At 35.1% G+C, this 25674-nt stretch overlaps 1 protein-coding gene and 1 pseudogene across 1 annotated transcript; one reads left to right on the top strand and one right to left on the bottom strand.

Moving 5' to 3' along the window:
• The first annotated feature begins 2918 nt into the window (after window positions 1-2918).
• Window positions 2919-11805, top strand: LOC124913723 (protein ROOT HAIR DEFECTIVE 3-like). Its single transcript, XM_047454142.1, has 16 exons — window positions 2919-2938; window positions 3409-3472; window positions 3781-3828; window positions 3951-4013; window positions 4114-4170; window positions 4261-4410; window positions 4706-4774; window positions 4879-4973; window positions 5096-5174; window positions 5237-5409; window positions 5500-5599; window positions 5675-5812; window positions 5915-6028; window positions 6133-6153; window positions 10939-11028; window positions 11704-11805. The coding sequence occupies exons 1-16, from the start codon at window positions 2919-2921 to the stop codon at window positions 11803-11805; spliced, it is 1383 nt and encodes a 460-aa protein (XP_047310098.1).
• An 11291-nt stretch (window positions 11806-23096) lies between these two features.
• Window positions 23097-24808, bottom strand: LOC124913703 (annotated as a pseudogene).
• Between the last annotated feature and the right edge of the window lie 866 nt (window positions 24809-25674).

The following is a 25674-nucleotide window of genomic DNA, read 5'->3' as shown; positions in this document are numbered from 1 at the left end:
ATAAAAGATAAAAGTCGTTTAAGCACAACGGCAAATAATGAGCTACTCAATAGATTGTTGAGTTCGTAATTCTCCGAGGAGAACGATTAACTCTTTGACATTTTTTACCGCTTTTCCAGAAGGAATATTAGAAATCGTCATAATAATATCAATATTAATGATATGAATCGGACTACTACAATCATTGAAAGTTCAATGATTTCTCGCAAATCTGGTAGTCCATCAAAACATAATTACAATGGTAACTCAAATATATAGGTCAATCTAAATTTCTCAGCAATTATACAAAATTTTGAGTATCACCCAATGAATCTCAATAATACTCCACTAAAGACTCAAGATATTAGTCATCCATTGACAATGTAAAAGTGAGTGAGTTGTTGATTCAATATCCTCGTGACACATACGACAATGACTAACCAACCATAATACTACATTTTTAATGCACATATCATTCATAAGAATTCCACCATGAATAACGCTACATCCAAATAACGTGATCTTGGATAAAATTTTTGACTCTCAAAGTTTCTCCAAACAAAAATATGTGAAATCATCTTAGCGAACAAATTATAGCAATGTACCACATAAAAACAATTCATGTATCGTCAATGCATAACGTCTTGTTCAGACGGGGACACTTGCTTGCTTCCTATCAAAAATAAACTATATTATGAGACGAACTTTCCATAATGTTTAATATCTTTCTATATCTAATTCGGCTAGCGAAACCACTAGACCGATGATCAAACATATCATTAATTGTGGAAATTTTACATATAGAAATGGAAGTAATCTCAAAATACATTGTAGTTAGACTTATTACACTATATCAAATGTCGTCCCAAAAGTAGATCGAAGAATCATCCCCTCAATGAATCTAGACTATTTGCAAAAAAAAATCCATATAGAATAAATTTCCCTCCAAATACTACACTCCGCTGGATAATTAGACATTTTGGTGAAACAACTAAACCAATCTTTACCATACTTACATTTAATCATCGATGCCCAAATCTAATACATTATTTTGATATAAGAGTCTTATTAAAGAAAATAAAATCTCGAATATACAAAACTCCTTGATTTATTTATCATTATTGAAAGTTATGATAAATGGACAGTCTTTAATTAACGACTTTTAAAGACAACGATAAACATCATAGCATCGTTTAAGACTAATAAAACGTAGGATATGTAGCATTATAAATAAGTAACATGTGTGGAATTACAGATTAGCAACATATTCTAAGTAAAATTAAGTTTAATGTCGTTTTCATTATCAATTTATGAAGTGTATTAGCAATTCAATTAAAACGTTAGAATGTAAGTCATTTTTAAAAAATATAAATTTAATTATCTATTTTCATCCATATTTACTTGAAGGCTTCATTATTTATCCTTGATTTTTATCTGAATTAGTCTCCAATTATCTTTAGCATTACTTACTAAATTTCAGTATTGTTTCAAAACAAGTTCTAAACTTGGTAGACATAACAATAAAAAAGAAATTGGGGATCTTTCTTCGCGCATTTTAAAAATTTATCGCTTATTATATTATTTCTTCTCCTGAATTCTCTTCAAATTTATCTTGGCGCTATATTAATGCATCAAGTCTTTCAGACTATTTTCTCATATACACATGGTTACTACTTATAACTAACATCAAATTTCATAATTAGGAAAACACAGAAAAACTAACTAGAAAAGACTATTTAGGAAACAATATATGTAACTATGTAACTATGCTAGCTAATTAACATACTTTAAGATAAGGTATGTTAAACATTGTTAGACAAAGGAATGAAGGTAAGGTATATGTCTCATACTTTCCTTTTGATATTAATATCTAGGTATGGGACCCGGTAAAATTGAATTGACCATAAATAATTTAAATTCAAAAAATATCATCAAACTACTATCTTATTAATTAAATCACTTAATTCATTAACTAAAATATTATTTATTTTAAATTTAAATTTTTTATTTTTATCATTATATATTAATATCTTTTAAATATTTTTATCAAAAAAAATCTCTATCTTCTCAAAATAATCACCGATCACTATTTTTTTCGGGTGGAGTGTGATCTACGGTGGTATTATAACAGATGATAGATGTATACGCAAGGATCTTATCTTAGTTAGTCAACGTTATTTGTGTCACAAGGAGATGAAGATGACCTCTTATCTTCTTTTAAATTATAAGGTGTCAGATGGTATTTTGAGTCTTATTTGGAGCATTACAGGTACTCATTGGGTTATGTTGTGAACTATTGGTGTGTTGAAAAACGTGGATTGAAGTGGCTAGATTGATGTCGAAAACCATCGGTATGTTTTTGTCGTTGTGTTAAAACAATTATCCATTCCATAATATCATTGTATTAATCATTAAAAAAAAATAGACTAATTGAGTACAATTAATGTACCAAACAAGACCTTAAAATGCACATGTTGGAGTCTCTATATAAGGGAGAGGATTGGTAAGAGTTGGAATTCACACCATTCTCATTCTTTCATTACCATTAATCCGAAATTTTTCTCTCCATTTGCAGTCAGCTGAGACATATGGGTATTCATTTCTCTCTATTTAATTTAATATTGTTAATTATTTGAGGGTTAATATTAATTAATATACATTTTAGGTGAGGGGGAAATCAAGTGTGTGTCGGCCCACCTTATTGATGGAGATGGTAATATCGACGAGAAAGGCTTGATTGAGTTCTCCGAGTTAACCAGTCTTAGTAAATCTGGACTCAATTATACCACTGTTGCTATTATGGGCCCACAAAGTAGCGGTTAGTACACTTTTTTATTTTTTTATTTAACAAATATAATCATTTTAATTTTACACTTAAAAAAATGGTTTCAGGAAAAAGTACTCTACTTAATCATCTATTTAAATCCAATTTTAGAATGATGGATGCCGAGATGGGCAGGTAGCTAGATAGATTATATATCTCTTTAATTCTTTATTATAATTAATAATATTAATTAAACTTTTAATAATTAATTAATTAATGGTGTACATATATCCTTCACGATAGAACTCAAACAACACATGGAATTTGGCTCGCAAAATCTCCTATACTTGATCGATGCACTATTATCATGGATTTGGAGGGTAGCGACGGAAGAGAGCAGGGAGATGTACAATACAAAATCTCATGTCTTATAAATAAATGTATATTAATTATAATAAGCTTTAATTAGTTAATTGATTCTATTTAATTAATTAATTTCAGGACCATAACTTCCAAATGAAGATTACACTATTTTCCCTATGTCTCTCCGACATAGTTTTGATTAATACGTAAGCTTAACTAGTTATCTATCACATTTTTCATTAAATATATATGTATGATTTCTTTTTCTTTTTATTAATTTGTTTATTTATTATGTTAAATAGGTGGTTTCAAGATGTTGGACGTGATAAATCTGCTAACAAACCATTATTAAGAATTATATTTCAGGTATCTTAATTAATTATTCATCATTTTATTTACATTATATATATATATATATATATATATATATATATATATAAAAGCTCATTTTCATTATTATTTAATAAATATTTTATAATTAAATGCATATATATCTTCAGGCGATGTTGCGATTATTTACCCCACGGAAGACAACATTATTATTTGTTATTCGTGACATGGGAATGGTAATAAGTCAAAAAAAAAATTCTGTAAACGAGGATATTTTGATTAATGCCTAAAATATTTTCAAAGATAATAATCATTTGTATATTTTTGTGCACATATGCATGTAGACCCCTCTCGTATTGCTTTCGGCTAGCCTATTGAAAGACACTTTGGAGGTATAATATTAATTTGGGCAAGCTAGATTATTAATATATTTATATATATGTATATAATAAATTTGAAAAGGTGGATAAATTACTTAGATTTTTTGTTTTAAATATTAAAAATATGATTGCAGATATGGAATAATATTCCCAAGCCAAAAGATAAACAGGACGCTTCATTTCACGATTACTTCGTTGTAAGCTTAATTAATTATTATAAATAACTACTCATCCTCTAATTTTATTGATACATCCATCCTACCATTTATATAACTAATTAACAATAATTAACAACAGCTTGACGTGGTGGGGTTATCTCACTATCAGTACGCCAAAATTAAATTCATAGAAGATGTGAGTAATTATTCATTCTTTGTAAAAAATACATTTAATATCCTAATATTGAATAATTTACACCACTATTGATGATGAATGATATTTAAGGTGAACGAATTAAGGAAACGATTCTCTTCTCCGTCCGAGGTATCCTTACAGATTAAACCTTTAGTTCCCGCCGTCGACTTTGTTAGGAGCACATCCGAGATATGGGATAGAGTTGTTAACGATAAAGCTCTCGACATTCCTTCTCACAAGGTCAATTTAATTCATTAACAAGCTATTATTTTATTAATCATATATAAAGCCATTTTGTCAATAATTGTGTAATCAATTCATTTATTTATTATCCATATATATATATATATATATATATATATAGCAGGTAGTATTAATTATTGATTGAAGGTGTTTGTTTTAATTAATTTATGATTATATTGATTTTATGATATAGTTAAAGAACAATTGTATGAATCAATTCAACAAAATGTTCCATGCCGTATATGGATTATTGAAAAGTTATATATGTTTTCATGATTATGGTTATTTGCAGATGATGATTGCTAAAGTTAGATGTGAACAAATTAATAATGATAAATTTAATGCGTTCGTTACTAATGAGGTATGAATATATATAATAAAAGTTAATTAATGTTAAAATATTTTCTAATATATTAGATAGAAATGCTAGTAAATATATTATTCTGATCAATTTATAATTTGAAGGAATGGTCTCAACTGAAAGTAACATCAGTTAATATTCCTCGAGTGTCATGTTTTGGCATAAAAATTACTTCGATGGTTGACAAATGTTTAGCCGAGTAAGTCAATATTATGCATAACCTTTTCTAGCTAGTATATTTGTTTTATATAAAATATAATGCTCTTATTATTATCCTTATACCTATTGTATATGCATTAATTAAGTTAATTAATCATTCAGATACGACGAAGAAGCCGAATTTTATGATGAAGTTGTTAAGGCGGACCATAGAGAAAAACTAAAACAACGGTTGTTGCAAGTAATTAACATATCTCTTAGAGAAAAACTAAAACAACGTTTAGAGATCTCTTTCGACGCAAGACAGAGTCAGCTTGCTCTGAGTTTAGGGTTGGCCTCGAGGACTTGGGCACAAATATTGACACTGCTAAGGTAGAAGCAGAAGCAGGTGAAATGCTGAAGGAATATGGAAGAGAGATAATTGAGAAAAGTGTGAGAAAAGAATCTGATAACCTTCTACGGGTCATGCATCAAAAGTAAATAATTAATTAAATAAAAATTTATCTTTCTAATTAAGCTAGTTCATGCTTGATTTAATGATTATAATGTGCACAATTAATAATTAGGTTTTGTTATATCCTCTTGAATGAACCGGACTCGGATATTCCACGATCTTGGAAAGGAAGTGACAAGATCCAGGTCATTGTTAAGAGAGCTCGAGTTGAGGTATTTATGTATATCCTTATTTTATTATTATTATTGTTATAATAACTAAATCAATATAATATTATATATTTTCAGTGTATAAATATTATGTCTGTTATGGCAATAATGCGTTTGGACATTAATAAAGAAAGTGACGACGTTCAACAAATTCTCCATAATGCTTTACTGGAAGGAGGTGGAGAGGGTAGTCTAACATCTAGTAATTGGAATGGGGTAATTATATTGTAAAAACATTTTCTAATAATTTTAATGATATATAAAAAGGTAGCTGAAGATGAATTATTGTATATGAAATTAATTAAATAAATTAATCAGGTGGAAGCATCGAAGACCTTGATGAGCCCAGCTGCTTGTGCAACTATTTGGGATCAATTTCTAAAATCTTCAGGCATTATCATTGCTTCTGTCAATCAAGCTATTCAAGCAAGGGTGGGTATTTTATTTCTCCTTTTTCTTTTTTTATCTCTTTACTTATAATAAGGTGTATATTGCATGGAAATAAACTATAAAATTATTTATTTGTTATTTTACAGATTGATGCTGATAATAATCAGGTTAGTTTCTCAAGTTCATAAATCATAGTACTAATAATACTATACAATTATACAATTTAGTTTTTAATAAATATATATAACATAATTGTAAATATTATTTTCTAAAAAAACAGCAAAATTTTTGGCTGGAAAGTCCTTTTTGAGGAGGACACACAACATAGCAGCAGGTATATAAAGTATTTTAGAGTTTAATTATTTTCATCAATAAAATTAAATATATATATATGTTAGTGATCAAGATCTATTAATTAATTTGAATAATACAATTTCAAGATGATATGCACTAATCCTATAATTATTAAAGGAAAACACTGCAGGCGTGGATGGTGGACGTAAAGGAGATATCGTTAATATGGAATTACCGAATGAATTAAGCTTCAACTTCAATAAATAACACTAATATAATATATTATTAATGCAAATTGTGCTTTTCAGTTTATTTGATTTTGTGTAATAAATTAACAAGTGTCATTGTTGCCTTTGTGTTACAATATAATTTGTTTCTAATAAAAACGTATTGTTTTTTCCTTTTATTATAAGTTATATATTTATTTGTATTGGATTTATTTTTAAAAAAAATGTTTTTTCTTTCTTTTTGATTATTTAATTAACACCTAACATATATTACTAAGAACTAGTTAATTTGAATTATTTAAATAACTTAATTTTAAAAATAAAATATTATTTTTTATTTTTTCCATTATATCACTTAATTTATTAATTAAAATATTAATCTTTTATTTTAAATTATTATTTTTTATTTTATTATTATAAATTAATTAATACCTTTACCTATCCTTAATTAATCCTCATTACATGTATCCGACCACACTAGATCCTAGTCCGAAAACAGCTAGAGTCTTCTTTGCTTTTTTGTCCTCTTATGTTCAGTTGGCTTTATTTTCTATTTATTTTCCTACAATCAATCAAACACAAAATATATTTCTATTTTATATCATTTATTTTATTTATTTATTCACCCATAATATTTTATTTATTTATTTTATACGACATTTAACTAATTCAAGATCTGATATGACACGTTCCGAACCAATTATTTTTAATTTAACTCATGTACAATTAGCATGTTCATGAATTTTAGAAAAACATTTTTAAAATAGGTTCAAGATTTATAAAATTTAAAAATTTGAAGGGTACAAAATGAGTATCCAGGTTATCTGCTAGTGGAACATAGCTTAAAAGGAACCTTAAGATGACTAGTGCATGCAGTGGTAAACATTAAACTTTCATACTCAATTTATAAATTTAAAAATAATTATTTTTTAAAATAAATAAAATCAAAATAATTAAAACCATGATTAAATAATTAATTGAATTAATTATTGTGATAATTAAATCCTAATTAATTAAGGATAATGGCCAAAAAAAATAAATAAAGTAATTTGGGATTATTGTTGTACTCATGTTATCTCAAATTAATTTTAGAAAAATAAAAAAAAATTTAAATAAATAATTTATAATAAATGTTGTATCCATTTTATCTCAAATAAATTATTTATTAAACCCAAAATATAAATAATAATAATAATTGACAAAATAAAATATATGTCATATTTATTAAAATTATTTTGTATATTTTTAAGATTTAAAACAAAGCCAAAATGGGTAAAAGAAAAATCAATTTCAAACAAATTCTTATGATTTTAATCATCTGTAATCCTGTGTGCCCGAAATTAGGATGAATTGTTGCAGTAGAAACCACGGCCATCAGATGAGCGCTAGATTTTCATCCAACGCCTAAGAGTTGTCTGTGTCGCCCGCTACAACAAAGCAAAGGCGCGCTCGTGAAGCAAAGGATTAACTAATGCGTGCCCCATCGCCTTTAGCTGAAACACGACAGAATGCCCATCCGTAGACGAAACGTTAACAAAGCGTTGTGCGTTCGATTTCTCGCCCGAAACGACATCGTTTCAGGCCTAGTTTGTCATCTTCCTCACGATCACGGGCATATAAGAACAATAGTCATCTTTGATTTTTCAAATATGGAACTCATCCATTTCTCCACCTTTTAACTTCGTTCAAAAGGTGAAATGATCACTCTACTCTGGTGATCATTTCCCCTAGGCCTACGATCATTAGTATAGCCTATGCCGATAACTGGACAGAAAACAATCAAAAGACCATCAATGGTCTTTTGACTAAATGAAGCTCACTTGGTCGATCAACCGACCTTGGGAGGCTATTAATAGCCTCGATCAATCCGAAGGGAGGAGATCAACTCTCAAGCCCTCAATCAAATTTGTTCTAAAATCCGCCATTAAAGCTTCAAGCTTTTAAATTTTTGAAAATTTTGTGTAAGGCCTTAAAGCTTGAATCCAGGTATGCCCAAAGTTTCCACAAGAGTTAAAGAGTGTTCTCCAACTCTTCGTAAGTTTCTAATCACCCTCTAATTCAATCTTCTAGTTTGAAATTTAAATTTTATATTTCAGTTTTCATAGTTTTATATACTGTCTGGTTGTTGGATTTCTTGATTGATAAACGATCCCTAGATTATTTACAAGCTTTTTATTGAAGTCAAACTCAATCAATCAATCTAAATCAAAAGGCCCCAAATTTGAATTTGGAAAATTTTAAAATCGGGTTTTCTGTTCTTGCTCAAGAACAGTAACTAAAAAGGTTTTCTAACACGTTTTTAATGATGTTGAGAACCTATTTGAATCAATTCCAATCCATTCCGATCATGTTTGATCAAAATCAAAATTTTCATATAAAAATGAACATTTCAAGTTCTTGAATTGATTAAAACGAATAGTCATTGTTCATATTTTAGTTCAAATCAATCATATGAAGCATAATGAACCTATTGATAATCTCATTACGCTTCATTAAAGTACGGAAATCAAAAACCCATTTTTTGTACCAAAAGTGTTTTGGTTGGATGGAACCTATTACCGATCGAATGATGCATCGGGATAATGTTCAAAATGATCATAAGAGCTTTGTGAAGAATCTCATGCCCTTAGATCAAAGGATTTGAGCCTTAAACAAAACTACAAACCTTGTTGTTTTGATGTTCTTAAGGACCGAGGAACTTAGCCTGTGTTCGGTTGCGACTAAGTGAGTTTGACCGAGGATTTCAACATCCGACCGAAGATCTTTGAGCTTCAACCGAGAGATCCGACCGAGGATCTTCAACATCCGACTGAGAACTTTCGAACCTAGGACCGAAAAGGTCCGACTGACATTTATCATGCCCGACCGAGAATTACCACACTTGACCGAGGATTCTCACATCCGACCAAGGAACCTCAACCGAGGAGGTTCCAAACTAGGACCAAGGGCTTTTAGCACCGACCAATAAAATCACACCTATAACCGATGGCACCGGTCCTAGGGTCTGTTTGGTTGCATTTTAAAATTCCAAAATTATTTTTTGTAATTTTGGGAACTCAAACTATTTTCTAAAAATCTAGAAAAACTAGAAAATTATTTCAAAATATTTTTGAAATATTTTCACAAAAATATTTTTATAAGGGCTCGTTTGGAAAAAAAAAAATTAACCCTAATGCCTTTAAAAATTGATATTTTCGGGTACATTCCTATATAGTCATCATGATCAGCTATATGTACCAGCATTTAAATATTGTTGTTACAATTTTAAATACTCAAAAAAAATATTTGCATCTCTAGAACTGAAAGAATAATTGGTTAAAATAAGATATATTATATAACCAATTTTCTAAAAACCAAGATTTTTTGGGATAGAGACCGTTTTTCAAAAAAGGGTAAGAATGATGAAGCGCGAAAGCCATTTTCAGAGTATCATCAAACTACTAACCAAAACAAAACTCTAATTAAAGATAAGTTTGTATGCATATGCCTTTTTTATTTTAAACTAAAAATCAATTGCCGACTCTTTATCAAATAAATGACCTTTTAAATTAATTATTTTTAATTAATTAAAAATATAAATTTCCTTAATCAAATTGTTATTTAATTATTTCAAATTTAAAAGATTATTTGAAATTTAATAAGAAGTTAATTGTTTGTAATTAATTTCAAAAATTCAAGATAATCTTATAAAATTTATTAAAATAGTATTTTATTCTAAAAAGAATTCTTGACACACAAACTAAGGTTAAAATTTCTCGAATCTCGATCTATTCTGGGACAAGGGTTTTTCAGGGGTTACAGCGGCAGTGGCGGACCTACTAGGGGGCCTTGGGGGCCCGGGCCTCCCCCAACCTTAAAATAAAAAATAATTATATATATATGTTTGACATGTAACTTTTAGTCCATTTGGCTTTGTAACTGAACGGTGAAAAGTAGGTGTGATCAAACTCTGGCCTCACCTTTAATTTATTTATTATATATTAAAATATAATAAAAACTAATATAATTTATATCTATATAATTTATCTATAAACTAATTTATAATTATATTATTTTAATTTAAAATATAATTTTATTAAAATATTTTATTTTATACTAACAATATTTTCTAATATACAAATATTTATAATAATACATAAATATTAATTAATATATAAATAAGATTTATTTATATAAATAAAGTATAAAAAATTATATATAAAATAATGTAAATCATATAATAATATTATTTATTTTAAAACTATATTTATAAAATAATTATACATTATTTTTTATTTATTTCAATATACTTGTTAGGATCGGGATAGCCGATATAGGACCGGGGTCCGGCTAAAGGTAATCGCTTACAACACACACGCAAATTGGCACTAATCCGGTTAGAGATTAGAACGTTCTTAACACTACGCAGGTTGTCACATACTTTTGAACCAGGTTCAAGGGCGGAAATGTCTGTTTCAACCTGAAGCAACTACGCACAATTCGGTCAAGGAAGGTGAAATAGAGAAATCGGTTTTAGGTAAGGTAAGTTTGGTTTGGTTGGAATGAGGGTAAAGCTGGTTCGATTAGATAGACAAAAAATGAAGAACACAAGACATATTTGTTATGGATGTTCGGAGTAAACTCTCTTACGTCACCCCTTCTTCTCAAATAGTGAGAAAGATATTCACTAAGGAATATTCAATCAATACACTACGATCGAGTCTTATTTACTGCTCGTCGTTCACTTTACAATCACTTACACAGTGATGTAATACACTTTTACAACTGTTTCACTTTGATCAAAAGAACTGTATGAGTTTAGTTTTATTCAGATTGCTTTTTCAAAGTAGATGCTGTGATTCTTTTGATCGTGAAAAACTTCTGAGAATCTTGTGAAAAAGTTCCTTCTTCAGTAGTGTTTTGGCTTCCTTTTATATGGGAAATATGCCAACGGTCATATTTCTCTTTCTTGAGCTGATTGGTCACAAGTAGCCGAGCCGGTCAGAGTAGGTAGCTTTACTTTTTGTACACATGGCAGTCATGCATGAGGCGGTCGTCTGCACCGTGAAGGTTGCTTGTGATCTTAGATAAAATCTGCAATCATTAGATTTCCGCATGCCTTCTTTTAGATCCTTCTTCTGCATGTTCCCAAGATATATTCAATACGTCATCTTCAGATTATTCATTATTTGTAATAATCTTCCCGTTTCTTTTAAGATCTTCAACGCATTGCAGCAACCGAACATTTTCGATTTAGCCGTTCTGGCCGGGCCTGAAGCTGAGCCAAATCGGTTCAACTTTGTAGCCGATTTAGTTTAACTGGGGTTAAGTCGGGTTGGACTTTTTGTTTTGGCCAGTTTGATCTGGTTTACCCGACTCGATTGAAGGTGTTCCTGCACATAAGATTAAGGATGGATTAGATTCTTTGGATAATCAATAAATTAACTATCTTAATTTTTCTAACAATTTCTCTCTTTTTGATTATTTAGAATAAATATTCAAAATTTGTGATTGTTGGTCGGTTTTCAAAGAGTTTTTGAAAAATTTAAAGAGATTTGTAGGAAGTTTTGTTTTTAGAAATTTCTCATCAATTTCTCCCTTTTTGATGTTTTTAGCCGAAAAGTATCAAAACCAGTATATCGGCCCAACCGTGGTGGAAAAATATTTGTAAAATAAAGTATTTAAACCGAAATTTCAAAGATATTATATATATAATAAGTTGTAATAAGAAAGCAAGAAAAGATAATAGACTGTAAGTTCAAGGATTCGGTTATCCCTTTGTTCTTTTTCCTTTGTCTTTACCTTTTGCTCCTCATTTCATTCTCTCGTCCTCCTATCCGCGTTGAAGCTCCAAACGGTTATGAAATTTGGTCTTGAGGAAGGGTTGCGGTTGAAATTGAAGAAATCGCCTTCCGATCTGGTTGGTCGAGTCTAAGTTATGGTTGATGGAGATGTTCCACCTCGTATGTAGTTGGCAATTATTTCATTGTTCGTACCCTGATTAGGCTGAATGGTTGGAGGAACATAAGGGGTCGATGCGGCTTTGTGTTTCCTTGTGTTTAGAGGAGTATCATCCTCTTCTTTTTTATCGGCGAGTGAAACATTAGGATTTACAGCCGTTTGAGTATCACTTTGTTCCACCCGAGATAGCAGTTCGGTTATTTCTTTCCTTTTTCTTTTATTTGTCTGTGCCCTTGTTATCATACTAATCGGCTGCTCAGTTTGTTGAGGATCTTTAGCCATTTCGACATCTCCCGTTTCAGCTGCTTTCTGTTTCGCCATTGTTGTATTACTCCTGGCTGTTACAACGTTTACAAATGAATGGAAGATCTGCATTAATGAGGAAAACGGCAGATTTGCAATGATGAAGAGAACAAAATATTTGCAATAATGAGGAAAATAGAATATTTTTAATAAATTTCATTAAATTAGAAAATTAAGAGTTTTTATTTTATTTTAGTATAAATAAAGTGTATGTTACTCTTATTAGAGCAAGAAAAAATAAGAGAGAGATAACAACTCTTGTAATCGTTTTTTTAAGATTTTATAGAAATTTCTCAAAGTTTTGTGAGTGATTCTCTTCCTGGGCCAACATTTGGTATCAGAGCATCAGGTGAATGCCCAAAATCATCCGGTGGGATCAAATGTCGAAGGGTGCAGGATCATCAGGAGCGCAGCAAAACAATGGCATATTCCACTATCCGCAGCTAACACACACGAACTACATCAGTTGGGTGATTCGTGTACAGGCTATGATGGAGGACCAAGGAGTATGGGAGGCAGTCGAGTCAGTAGAAGGCACAGAGATTGATGTCCGACTTGAGAAGAAGGCAAGATCACATCTTCTACAAGCACTTCCGGAGGATCTTCTAATGCAGGTGGCAAATAAGAAGACGGCGAAGGAAGTGTGGGATTGTCTCAAGACGAGGTTCGTCGGCGCAGACGGAGTGAAGAATGCACGATTGCAGACATTGAAGAGTGAGTTTGATAGGATGCATATGAACGACAGTTAATCGCTCGATCAATATGTTGGTCGACTCACATCCATATCAGTCAGGTACTCAAGCCTTGGAGAAACACTAAATGATATTGCGATAGTAAAGAAGCTCTTCGACACCGTGCCAGAAAGGTTCATTAGTGTGGTAGCCGGCATCGGTAGTTTTACAACCTCGAGACGTTAACATTTGAGGAAGTTGTTGGAAGGCTGAAGGTCTTCGAGGAGCGTACGCGCAAGAAAAACACAAACTTTGGAGGAAACGAAGGACAAGTGTTACTCACTCAGGAGGAGTGGAAGGCACGGTTGAAAAAGGACGAGGAAGACTCATTGAACCAGTGGAAAAAGGATTCCACAGATAGTGGGACCCGTGGTCAAGGAGGTAGAACCCGAGGTAGAGGCCAAGGGAGAGGAGGCCGAGGAGCACCATCTCGGAAAGACAAAGAAGGTGGTTCAGGTGGTCGAGGATCTCCTCGAGACAAGAGTCACATTCGTTGTTTTAATTTCAACGAGATGGGACATTACTCAACACAATGTCGAACAAAGAAGAACGAGGTATCACACCTTACCCACGCAGACAACGTCGAACTAGCATTACTTATGGCAATCTCGGAGGAGATTCCTCCAATCAATGTTGTCATGCTGAATGAAATGAAGCTGACTCCAGAAATTCTAGAAGCTAAGAACGATGAGACATCAAGAGATGCTTGGTTCTTGGACAATGGCGCTAGCAATCACATGACTGGCGATAAAGAGAAGTTCTTTGAACTAGACGAGGCAGTCACTAAAAAGGTGAAGTTCGGAGATGGTTCCACGGTACAAATTTGTGGTAAAGGTTCTATCATGTTCGAATGCAAAAATGGCGACCAGTGGCTTCTCGAGGGAGTTTTTTTCATTCCTTCTTTAAAAAGTAATCTAGTGAGTCTCGGGCAACTTACCGAGACAGGTCACAGGGTGGTGAGGGATGGAGAAGAGCTTAAAGTCTTCGTTAAGAACCCTTCATGCCTTATCATGAAAGTGAGACCAACGCATAATCGACTATATCAAATTTGCTTGAAATTAGCAAAAACGGTTTGTCTTTTAGCTAATCTTGAAGATCCAGCATGGTTATGGCACGCTCGTCTCGGTCATGTTAACTTCCAAGCACTAAAGTCCCTCATAAATAAGGGAATGGCTGCTGGTGTTCTAAAAATTTCTCCTCCAAAACAACTTTGTCGAACATGCCTAGTTGCAAAACAAACGAGACAGCCGTTTGCGTTAGAAGCCAAGTTTCGAGCGAAAAAGCCACTCGAATTGTTGCACATTGACTTATGTGGGCCAATCACGCCATCAACCCAAGGAGGAAATTGATACTTCATGCTGATTGTTGATTATAATTCCAGGTGGACGTGGCTCCATATGTTGAAAACAAAGGACGAAGCATGCTCTTCATTTAAGAAGACGAAGCAATTGGTCGAGAATGTGACCGGACTTCGAATCAAAGTCCTTCGTTCAGATAGAGGAGGTGAATTCTTCTCGAGGGAATTTAGAGAGATGTGTGAAGAAGCAGGGATAGAGCGACAATTCATAGCACCATACTCTCCTCAACAAAATGGTGTGGTGGAGAGGCGTAATCGAACAGTGATGGCCATGGCTAGGTCGTTGCTCAAAAGCATGGCAGTCCCGAGCAAGTATTGGGGGGAGGCAGTTCGTCATGCAGTCTATCTTCTAAATCGGGTTCCAACCAAAGCTGTTCGAGACAAAACTCCATTTGAGATGTGGACTGGAATGAAGCCACACCTAGCACACCTTCGTGTTTTTGGGTGTACTGCGCATGCCAAGGTGACCACTCCCCATCTAAAAAAGTTAGACGACAGAAGTCAGACGTTTGTCTATTTATGTGTCGAAGAGAGAAGTAAGGCACACAGGTTGCTCGAACCACAAAATGACAAGATCCATGTGAGTCGTGACGTTGTGTTCGAAGAAAGTGCAGCATGGGATTGGGAAAATGAAAAGAGTGATCAACCCTTCAAAGTTTACGAAGAGGTTAATCACGAGCATGTTGGAGTTCGAACGATCCCATTTGAGAGTGGATCGACAAGAGGACATTATACTTCAGAAATGTTCCAAGAGACTGTCTCGAATCCTCCACAGCTCGAGCAAGTGTTTGAACAAATAGACCAAGGCGATGGTTTACCCACTCCATGGTCAGGTGGACACATTGGGAGTGATGAAGGACCTGTTCGATACAAGAACATGACCGATATCTTAGAAGAAACACCTCGAGTGACACTTGATTTTGAAGACTTGATGTTAGCACGGACGGAGGAACCTTCTTGCTACAATGAAGCGGTTGGACAACCACAATGGGAAGAAGCAATGACTAAAGAAATTGAAGCCATCGAGAAGAATGAGACGTGGTCTCTCGTCCCATTGCCAGTCGGACACAAGGTAATTGGACTCAAATGGGTATTTAAGCTCAAGAAAAACTCAGATAGTGAGGTGATCCAACACAAAGCTCGTTTAGTTGCAAAGGAATATGTGCAACGACAAGGTATTGACTTCGAAGAAACCTTCGCTCCAGTTGCTCGAATGGACACAATTAGAGTCATTCTTGCCTTGGCAGCCAATTGTGGTTAGAAAATTTATCATCTCGATGTAAAGTCAGCTTTTCTCAATGGAGAACTGGAAGAGGAAGTGTACGTAACTCAACTGGAAGGATTCAAGGCAACAGGGAAGGAGAATATGGTGCTTAAATTAAAAAAGGCATTGTATGGCCTAAGGCAAGCTCCTCGTGCGTGGAATCTAAAGTTGGACAAAAGTTTGAAGAAAATGGGCTTCGAAAAGTGTACACAAGAGCAAGCGGTGTACACAAGAGGCAACGGTAATACCCGAATTATTGTTGGTATTTACGTGGATGATCTTATTTTAACAGGTGGAGATCCAAAGGGTGTCAAACTTTTCAAAAAGCAGATAATGGGGGAGTTCGAGATGAGTGATCTCGGATTGCTTTCATACTACCTTGGAATCGAGGTAGATCAGTTCGAAGGAGGTGTATCGATCAAGCAGACAACATATGCCAAAAAGGTGCTGAACCAATTTGGAATGCTTGATTGTAACTCAACAAAGGCACCAATGGAGCATAAGGCTCAACTCTATAAGGATCCCGAAGGACAACCAATTGATGCAACTGAATATCGAAGAGTCATTGGTTGTCTGCGATATCTCCTTCATACAAGGCCAGATCTTTCTTATGCTGTTGGTGTTGTCAGTAGATTTATGGAGAGGCCAACTGAGATACATCACAAGGCAGTGAAGCAGGTGCTTCGATACCTTCAAGGCACTATACACTTAGGTCTAGTGTTTCAAAAAGGAGGCGGTGACGAGGAAATAGTGGGTTACTCTGATAGTGATCTCGCAGGTGATCTAGATGACCGGAAAAGTACGGGGGGCATGGCGTTCTACATTAACGATAGTCTTGTTTCGTGGAACTCTCAGAAACAGAAAACAGTGGCATTATTCTCATGTGAAGCAGAGTTCATGGCTGCAGCAGCGGCAGCGTGTCAAGCACTTTGGTTGAAATCATTGTTGTTTGAACTAAGTGGTTCGAAACCTAAGGCAGTGAAGCTCTACGTTGACAACAAGTCTGCACTTGCACTCATGAAAAACCCAGTTTTTCATGGTCGTAGCAAACACATCGACACGAAATATCATTTCATTCGAGAGTGTGTTAAAGGAAGTCAAATCAAAGTAGAATTTGTTCGAACGGATGAACAGAAGGCCGACATACTTACGAAAGCTTTGCCAGCATCAAAACGGGTGATGATGCGACACCTGATTGGTGTTCGTGATCTCGAACCACGCCAGGACTAAGGGGGAGAATGTTGTATTACTCCTGGATGTTACAACGTTTACAAATAAATGGAAGATCTGCATTAATGAGGAAAACAGCAGATTTGCAATGATGAAGAAAACAAAATATTTGCAATAATGAGGAAAATAGAATATTTTCAACAAATTTCATTAAATTAGAAAATTAAGAGTTTTTTTTTATTTTAGTATAAATAAAGTGTATGTTATTCTTATTAGAGCAAGAAAAAATAAGAGAGAGATAACAACTCTTGTAATCGTTTTTTTAAGATTTTATAGAAATTTCTCAAAGTTTTGTGAGTGATTCTCTTCCTGGGCCAACAGCCATTTCTTCTTCATGAATTTTTCGGGCTAACCGTTCATCAGTTGTTTCAAGTTCCTTTCTTTTCCGTTCTTGTTCTTGTTCCATTTCTTTCTTTTCGCATTGGCTCGGATCTGCTCTTCGGTATCCACAACCTTAACTCTTACAAGCTCCTCAATTTAAGCGGACATGGCTTGCATCATCTCAAGGAGTTGAGAGGTGGTCGACTGAACTGTCGATTTAACTGTCTCAATCAGTTTCGAATTGATCGTGGAGGCTCTAGCTTCCGCGGCAGCCTGCCACTTGTCCATTGAGCTTTGGACAGCTTCGTGAATGAGTCCCCTCATATCGTCCGAAAGATGGGCAACTTCGTGACTTTGTACAAGGAGGGGGGAGTGAACCGATAGAGCCATTTTCGGTCCTCCTTTATCAGCTAGATTTGTTTCTGCAGAGTTAACATTAATAAAGGACTTACTTGCAGATTTGGCCGATGGAGAAGCAGAGCGACCGTCTTTGTCCTTAATGGATTTCGGATGGTTGTCTTCTTGCTGGTGCCCCGTCGGTCTGGATGACTGACCGACATCAAAAATTGACCAACCGGGGTAGGCATTGCAATTTGTAGACTCTCCGTTATCCAGATAATAGTCTTTAAAATCTTCCACCGATTTTTCTTCCAACCTTGCAATCTCAGATTTAAGGCCTTCTATGATTGTGAGGTCAGTTTCCTGTGCCCTCTTTTTTCTACCTCGGTTGGTTCCTTTTGAGCGTCCTCCACCATTCTGGTCAGCGCTTTTAATTTTGCGTGAGCGTCGACTAGTTTCCCTCTATCCAAGACTAGCGAGATGATTTTTTTTTTCGCAAGATCAAATACTTCGTCCTCCAAGGCCACCAGTTTCGGCCAGTGCTCATTGTCGGTGTAGTTGGGGAGCATATGCATGAATTTAACTTCATTTCTAATTCTACACCAGTTTTCGACTTCTTGTTGAGAAACCGGATTATTAGAATCCGGTGTAATGTCGTGATTGTCCGCCTCCTCATGAGGCGTATTTTCATCATGTCCAGTTGATGGAAATTCCTCATCAGCCGAATCGGTGGGACTCTTTTCAGAGGGATTACCTCCTTGCACCAGAGGGTCTTCCATTACCATTTCTTCTTCATTTTCGGCCGTTTCTTTGGCCTTATCTGCGTCATTTATCCGGTCATCTTTATTTGTCTGACCGGTTTCGATAATCTTGCTCGTCACCTCAGCTTCCATAGTCTGAGTGACAGTTTCCACGACTTTATTGATTTGATCCGAAGTTTCCAGAGGAACTTCGTCAACCGCAACCCCCGCAGGCTGAATGTGGGATTTTTGGGGATTTTAGTGGTGAGATCGGACAAGGGTACTTACCTCATGCATCGAGGCCCTTTGTGATGTAGAGTTTCTGGCTTTGCTTGCCGATGATTCTGCCGGATTTGGTGGAGGGATTTGTTCGGCTTCGCTTTGCTCAGCGCCTAGTGTAGCCGTGGGGAACTCCACATTGAGTGGAATAGGAGTAGAGGAAGCTGTGCGGTTCTCCGAGTCGGCTGGTTTGGGAGACATAGTTTTCTTAGAGTCGGTTGATGGACTCTCCAATTTTTCAACTACCGGTTTTTTTCCCTTCTTGGCCATCTTCTTGATCGAAGGTTTCTTAGCCTTTGGTTCAGCTTCAGTTGCTTTCGCCTTTTTCGCTTTTGGTTCGGTTTCCTTTGGCGCTTTCTCACGTGGAGGTTTTTCGGCTCGGTGATAACTTTTATCGATATTTTCTGAGTTGACAATTTTGGACATGGAAAGAGGGGTACCTGGTCCGGTTTGGATCCCAAGATGCTGCAAAATCATGTCGATTTGCATGGCGTATCCTAGGGATTAGTTCTTCGTTCTGGCTACCATTGAACATAAGTTTTCAAACAGCACGTCGGTCCAGTCTACTTTATCTCCTCGAACGATGTTGGCCATCATCTCAAACTTTGACCGAGTTAGATTTTCGAAGTTACCTCCTTTTCCTTGAAGGGATTTGGAAATAATGTCAAGAAGCCACCGGAATTGGAATTCCAATTCGCTCTTTTTCCTGGTGTGCTTAATCAGTTTATCCGAATTAAATATGATCTTTTTCACCTCCACCGCTCCGGCTTCGGCTAGTTCGGTTGAGAAATCTCGCCCTTCTGAGGGCAGTTGAAGAGCCGTCGCGAACGTTTCCTCCGTCAGATCGAAGGTTTGTCCTTCCACCGTGGAAGAGATCACCTTCTTCTTCAGACTTGCATTTTAGAAGAACGCCGTAACTTCATCTTGATGGAGAGTGAACGAACCGCCCATAAACTTTTCCAGCCCAGAGTCCTTCAAGGATGCTATCATCAGTTTGATATCTTCAATTTCTTTCTCCATAATGTCTTCGAAATCGACCTGCAAGATGTAGACGAAAAGTGCATTATCACGTCCCATTATGAGTGAAGAGAGTTTTGCATATTGAGAGATCTTTAAAAATTCTTAAGAACAAGGGCAGTTTTTAAGAGAGAGAGTAAGCGTGGGGATTATGAGTGATCCGATTTCTTTATATGTAACTGAACCGTCACGGCGTCCTAGAAAGAGGCGCCAAATTTCTCTCCAAAAGTTACTACGGTAACTGTTGGCAGTAAATGGTGGGCGGTAAAATAGAGCGGTAAACTAGGGGAAGTAAACTATGGGCGATAAACTATTAATTGAGCCGGATTTTGTTTTGCTGAATTTTGTTTAGCCAAAATTTGATGTGAAGCCGAAATTTGGGCTTTAACCGAAATGTTTGACCGATTTTTAGAGGATACCGAAATTCTGATTTTAAGCCGGAATCATTAGGATAAGCAGATAACTTAGGTTAAAGACATGCATTTTATTTAAATTGATCGGTTTTTTTAAATAAGAAAAGATGATTTATTCATTTAGAGACAAAGAAAAACTAGTCTAGATTTTCCAATCTCAGTTATTGTTGTGCCATCCTTGCTTCGATCTGTTGAATCCATCTTCCCAGTGTTTCATCTGTCAGAATGTTAGCCGAGCTGATCGGGGTTCTAGGTTCGTATTCCGGAAGGACAGAACGAAGATATCGGCTGATCTGAGGAGCGAATCTGATTCTTCTTCTGCCGGTTGAAATGCATGCCTTCAGATGACTGAAGATAATAGATGCCCAATTGATGGGCATGGGTTGGAATATTGCGGCCATGATTTCGAACACTTGCCAAGTGTAGTTCTGGTTCGGCATGTGTCCCAGGACGAACCGTTAAATGATGTCTTGGAGGATTTGGATATGGGGATCCAGATTATCCTTTAGGCCGTGACTATCGACCGAATAGGAGGAAGACCTAAAAAAGATGTAGCCGAAACTCCCGATTATTTGGTTGGAAAGGGATGGAAAATCCGAAAACCTTTCGGATAGAAGTTCAAAGAAGTCTGCGAATGAGTCCTCAGTGATTCGATAGAAGTCGGAATCGATGTAAGTTGTTATACTTCCATCGTTTCTTACTTCCGCATTGTTAAAGAACTCGGTAACCTCCTCATCGAGAATGTAATATGTTCTTTTGAGAAAGTTCTTCAGCCCGGTTTGAGTTAGCAGACTGCAGATCATCATTTTCGTTCTTGGATCTTGAATATGATCAAAGTGGACCATCAGGGAGTTTTTGATTTGAGCATTCATCTTTGAAGATTTGAGCGAGATACAATTGTTGGGTTTAGAGAGAGAGTGGGCAAGATGTTGTGAGTTGATTTGTGAGTGAGTAGGTGCTTTATATAGGAGAGCGGTTACAAGGCATTTAATGAGAATGTTTCAAAAAGATCCAACCGTTACGTATTGTCCATATTTTCACATTAAATGCTTGTTACCTTTTAAAGGGAATATTTTTGAAACGGTACAGCATAGACTAGTCACGCTTATTCGGACTAGTCACGCCTTTTGAGGAATGAGCATGCATGTTCCCAATGTTGATTTCAAAATATTCGGTTTTAGACAATTTTTGGCTTGATTTTGTGAGAAGCGGTAGCTTCTCCCTGACAGGATGTTGGTTTCTACATAAATTTTTTTAAGTTTTAAATCTTTTTAGGCTCAAGCCGAAAGAAGAGATGATTATCATTGAAGTATGATGTTGAACCGATAGTACACCAAAATTATCGGTTCAACGGTTGATTAGAAAATAACTGATAGAAAGACAAGATTAATTGGTTATGTGGATAAAGATAGATATATCCTAAGATTAATAATGAGAGGGGTCGACGGCTGGAGTCTTTTTGGCCTTGGCTTTATCCCATCTGTCGATCTGTTCTTGTTTCCTCTCCTTTGTTAACAGCTGGTTTGGATGGAGAGCGATACCTGAGCCGTGATAATTGGTAAAGTGATTGAACAAGCCACTTAGCTGCGGAGCGTAACCGGTTTGCCCTTTTTCGGAGATGATCATCTCCTTCTGATTATCGAAGATAATCCGAGACCAGTTCACTAGAGTACCTTAGAAGATGGAAACCATCGTCTCAAAGATCTATTGGGTGTATGATTGAACCTTTTCCCTGGCCAGGATGGCCTTTCCCAAGATCTCGCACAATACCTGGTATTCATTTGCCAGCAGGCTCTTGGGTCCCCAGGTGTTAACTGGAGTCATAGAGCCGGAAAAGTGGTGTCTCATCTCATCGATGAACACTGGAGAGTAGGTGAGATCGGTGAACCTTTCAGTGGGCAACCCGCAAGCTGTTGCGAAGTCTGTCTCACTGAAGAGAAATGACTTACCGTGGATTTGAGCAAAGATGATGTCTTTATGTATCACCCTTGTTGTTTGAAAGAATTCATTGACTACCTCGTAGTCAATGGCGTACCGGTTTTCAAGGAATTTCCTTAAGCCGGAGTGTTCGATAGATCGAAAGATGCATTGGACTTCATTATCCTCGCATTCAAAATCGGCTAGAAGGTTTTTTTAGAGAGATTGCCATGCATTTTGTTTAAGTGTTTTTGATGAATAGTATTTTGAGATAGAATTAGAGATGTTTAAATAGCCAAAGGATGGTTTTACAATATAATTTGTTTCTAATAAAAACAAACTATTTTTCCTTTTGTTATAAGCAATATATTTATTGGTATTGGATTTATTTTTAATAAAACTGTTTTTTCTTTTTGATTATTTAATTAACACCCCCAAACATATATTTTTACTTCACTTTCTATAAACAACATCTTCCCGCGAAAGAAAGAATACATGATCAATATGAACGAAACAAAAATAATTGAAAGCTTAGAAATAATTAAGACATACATCAGTTTCTTAACTTTTAATTATTAAGAGTGGCCATCATATCATGTATGTGTTTTGGACAAGTTAATCCGGGCAGAGAGCCAAAACATTTGTAAGTGTTATCAAGAATTTGTAAGTGTCCAACCAACCTCTAAGACGAAATCGTTTGCTTTCTTTCTCTATTTAGTGGAAAAGCTTTAGCGCCTTTTAGCTGCAAATGGTTTCAACTGAGACCCTTTTCGATCATGACAGATGGACATGGATCTCCTCCAAACATCTCAGGTGCCACCCTAATGCAAACCTGCAAATTGCAATACACTTCACTTTCTAAGCAAAAACCCACCATCGAGTCTTTACAATTATAATAAAACTTAGAAGAAAAATAAGAAGATTTGTTGGTTGTTTGTTACCCTTTCAAAGGCATAGTAGGAATGAACATCATGACAGACACCCTGAGTGAAGGTTCCACAAGAGCCTTGCGGAGTTCCAAAGCTAGCAAATTTGATTGAGGAAATGTGCTGACCGGGGGGGCACATGATAGGTGAGCTTTCGGTCTCAAAGGTTTCTCCATTTTTTCAGAGGCCAGAAGCTGCTAGTTCACTAGAGTGGGTTGCCGCTCAAATATATTTGCACATACACTACCTACCTCTCTTTTCACCAAACAAATACCAAACAGATCTCCACCCCATTCCTCAAACACAACCAACAGATTCCCACTTGGCTTCAACCAAGATTGAGGAACATGGTACCTGATCAGAATCAAAATCCCCACGTACATCTTCTGTTACCAAAGAAAGAAATAATTTCTTGATGCTTTGTATGCAGGCCAGTATCGTCCAATGCTTTCCCCATTTATCCATACTTGACCTTTGCCCATTGTACTCATGTCCAATGTCAAAGGCTCCTCACCATCTGGAGCACTGAAAGTAACCTGAAAAGTAGTCGGATCACACTTTCAGCTACTCATGAAATCCCATCCCATAAAGTAAACATCATGCAATTGAAGCTCCTCGGTCACCTACTTACCTTATACCAGGTTAGGGGCTTCGACGTTGTGTCACCATAGAGCCCATCACCCACTCAGCGGAAGAGGAACTTCCACTTAAAGAATGGAGACTCAATTCTTCTCCCTTTAGACCAATCTTATTAGGATCAGGAGAGGAGGCAAATTAACAAAGTCTATGAAAACATAATCCAACTTAGACCGTGCAACAGACCTTGTAGGACCAATTTAGAATTCAAGGATGCTTATAATGAAGACAAACATTGTGCTCATATGTTGGCCAATTCCATCGCAAACAAATCTATCACCAAAACACTTTCTCATTGTTGGGCGAGTAGTCTTGTTACTTATTAGAGACATTGTTAACATTCTGAATTCAAATTTTTATGTTTTGTATGAAATATAATTCATGTCAGAGAAAAACAAAATTAATTTCGAACATTTTGGATCACATTTTTTGCAACATCAACTTTCCTACCTTCTAGATGCATTGTTACACCAACTAGGTTATACTTGTGTCTTGTGTGGTGACACGCAATAGTGCTGTTTTTTGTCGATATGGAATTGAATTTATGCTTCTAAATTTGTTAGCCAAATGGTCAGCACTTGAACATTGATAATTTCATCAATGTTGAAATAGGAAAAGCAACCTCGATCTTATGTTTGTTGCCCTTATTCAATGTTGTTAAATAAGAAGAACAAAAAATTACCTCTAACACAAAGCATCATGCATGTTAAAGCATTAAGAGATGTAGAGCAATCTCGTATGTTTGCCTTGATTCAATGTAGTTAGTATATATGAACCAGAAACAATAAATTACCTAAATACAATTTTTTTCAACTTCCAATTGACCATATGCCAGATATCCACGACAATTTGGGAACATCCCTGGAAAAGCGCAACCAACTGTGTCATCGTGTACTCTTTGAACAGATTCTTAGATCAAAGAAAATAGTTAGAAGTATAGAAAGTAAATTTGAATGTTGAAGCTAAGGATGACAATCTGAAATCGTTCCGCGAAAATCGAATCGAATTATTCCGTTTATGACTTTTTTTTTCAAAACCAAACGGGAATAAGGTGGGAATGATATTTGTGTCCTCCGACCCGCCCTAATCTCATCCCAATTATGCCCCGAATACTATAAAACATAATTAAATATATTAAATCATTAATATATTTATTTGTTCACTGTATTTTCTAGGAGTTTAATTTTATTTTTTTATAATAATATAAAATTTTAATATATTACAATATATATTATATTTAAAAATTCGTTTATATAATATTATTTTATACTTTTTTTTAATTTTTTAAAAAATATTTTATTAACGGTTCCCCGCGGGGATTCCCCAAAACTGAACAAAACCGAACGGGGCGAAGATAGTATTAAAAAAATCCCCAAATTAAAAACGGAACGGGAAAGGTAAATGCATTCCTCATTCTGAACCACTCCATTGTCATCCCTAGTTGAATCTAATACCTTACAAATATCATGATACTACTAAAAAGTGTTTCAGAAATACATTTCCTTATGCACAGCAAGAAACAAGATTCTTTATTGAAATTGAAAATTAATTGCTAAAATTTGAACACAGAAAATTAAGTATAAATAAGTGAGATTAATATAAACTAATCTGAAAAAATATATATCTAATTTTAAGTATAATTCAACACATTAATGGAGCTTGGACATTGTTGGTCGTGGAGCCCAACCCTAGACTTATGCAAAAGGCTGAACTAGAGTTATATAGTATAACTAGTATGAAACCCTACGTTGTAC

The sequence above is a fragment of the Impatiens glandulifera genome, chromosome 1 (assembly GCF_907164915.1).
Source record: "Impatiens glandulifera chromosome 1, dImpGla2.1, whole genome shotgun sequence".
Taxonomy (NCBI): Eukaryota; Viridiplantae; Streptophyta; class Magnoliopsida; order Ericales; family Balsaminaceae; genus Impatiens; species Impatiens glandulifera.
Note: the sequence above shows the minus strand (reverse complement) of the source record. Positions and strands in the feature narration are given on the sequence as shown.

Coding starts and splice junctions, on each gene's coding strand:
- LOC124913723 (XM_047454142.1), top strand. CDS start 2,919: ATGGATGCCGAGATGGGCAG. Junction 4,775..4,878: donor ATGCGTTCGTTACTAATGAG/GTATGAATATAT, acceptor TATAATTTGAAG/GAATGGTCTCAACTGAAAGT. Junction 5,813..5,914: donor CATCTAGTAATTGGAATGGG/GTAATTATATTG, acceptor TAAATTAATCAG/GTGGAAGCATCGAAGACCTT.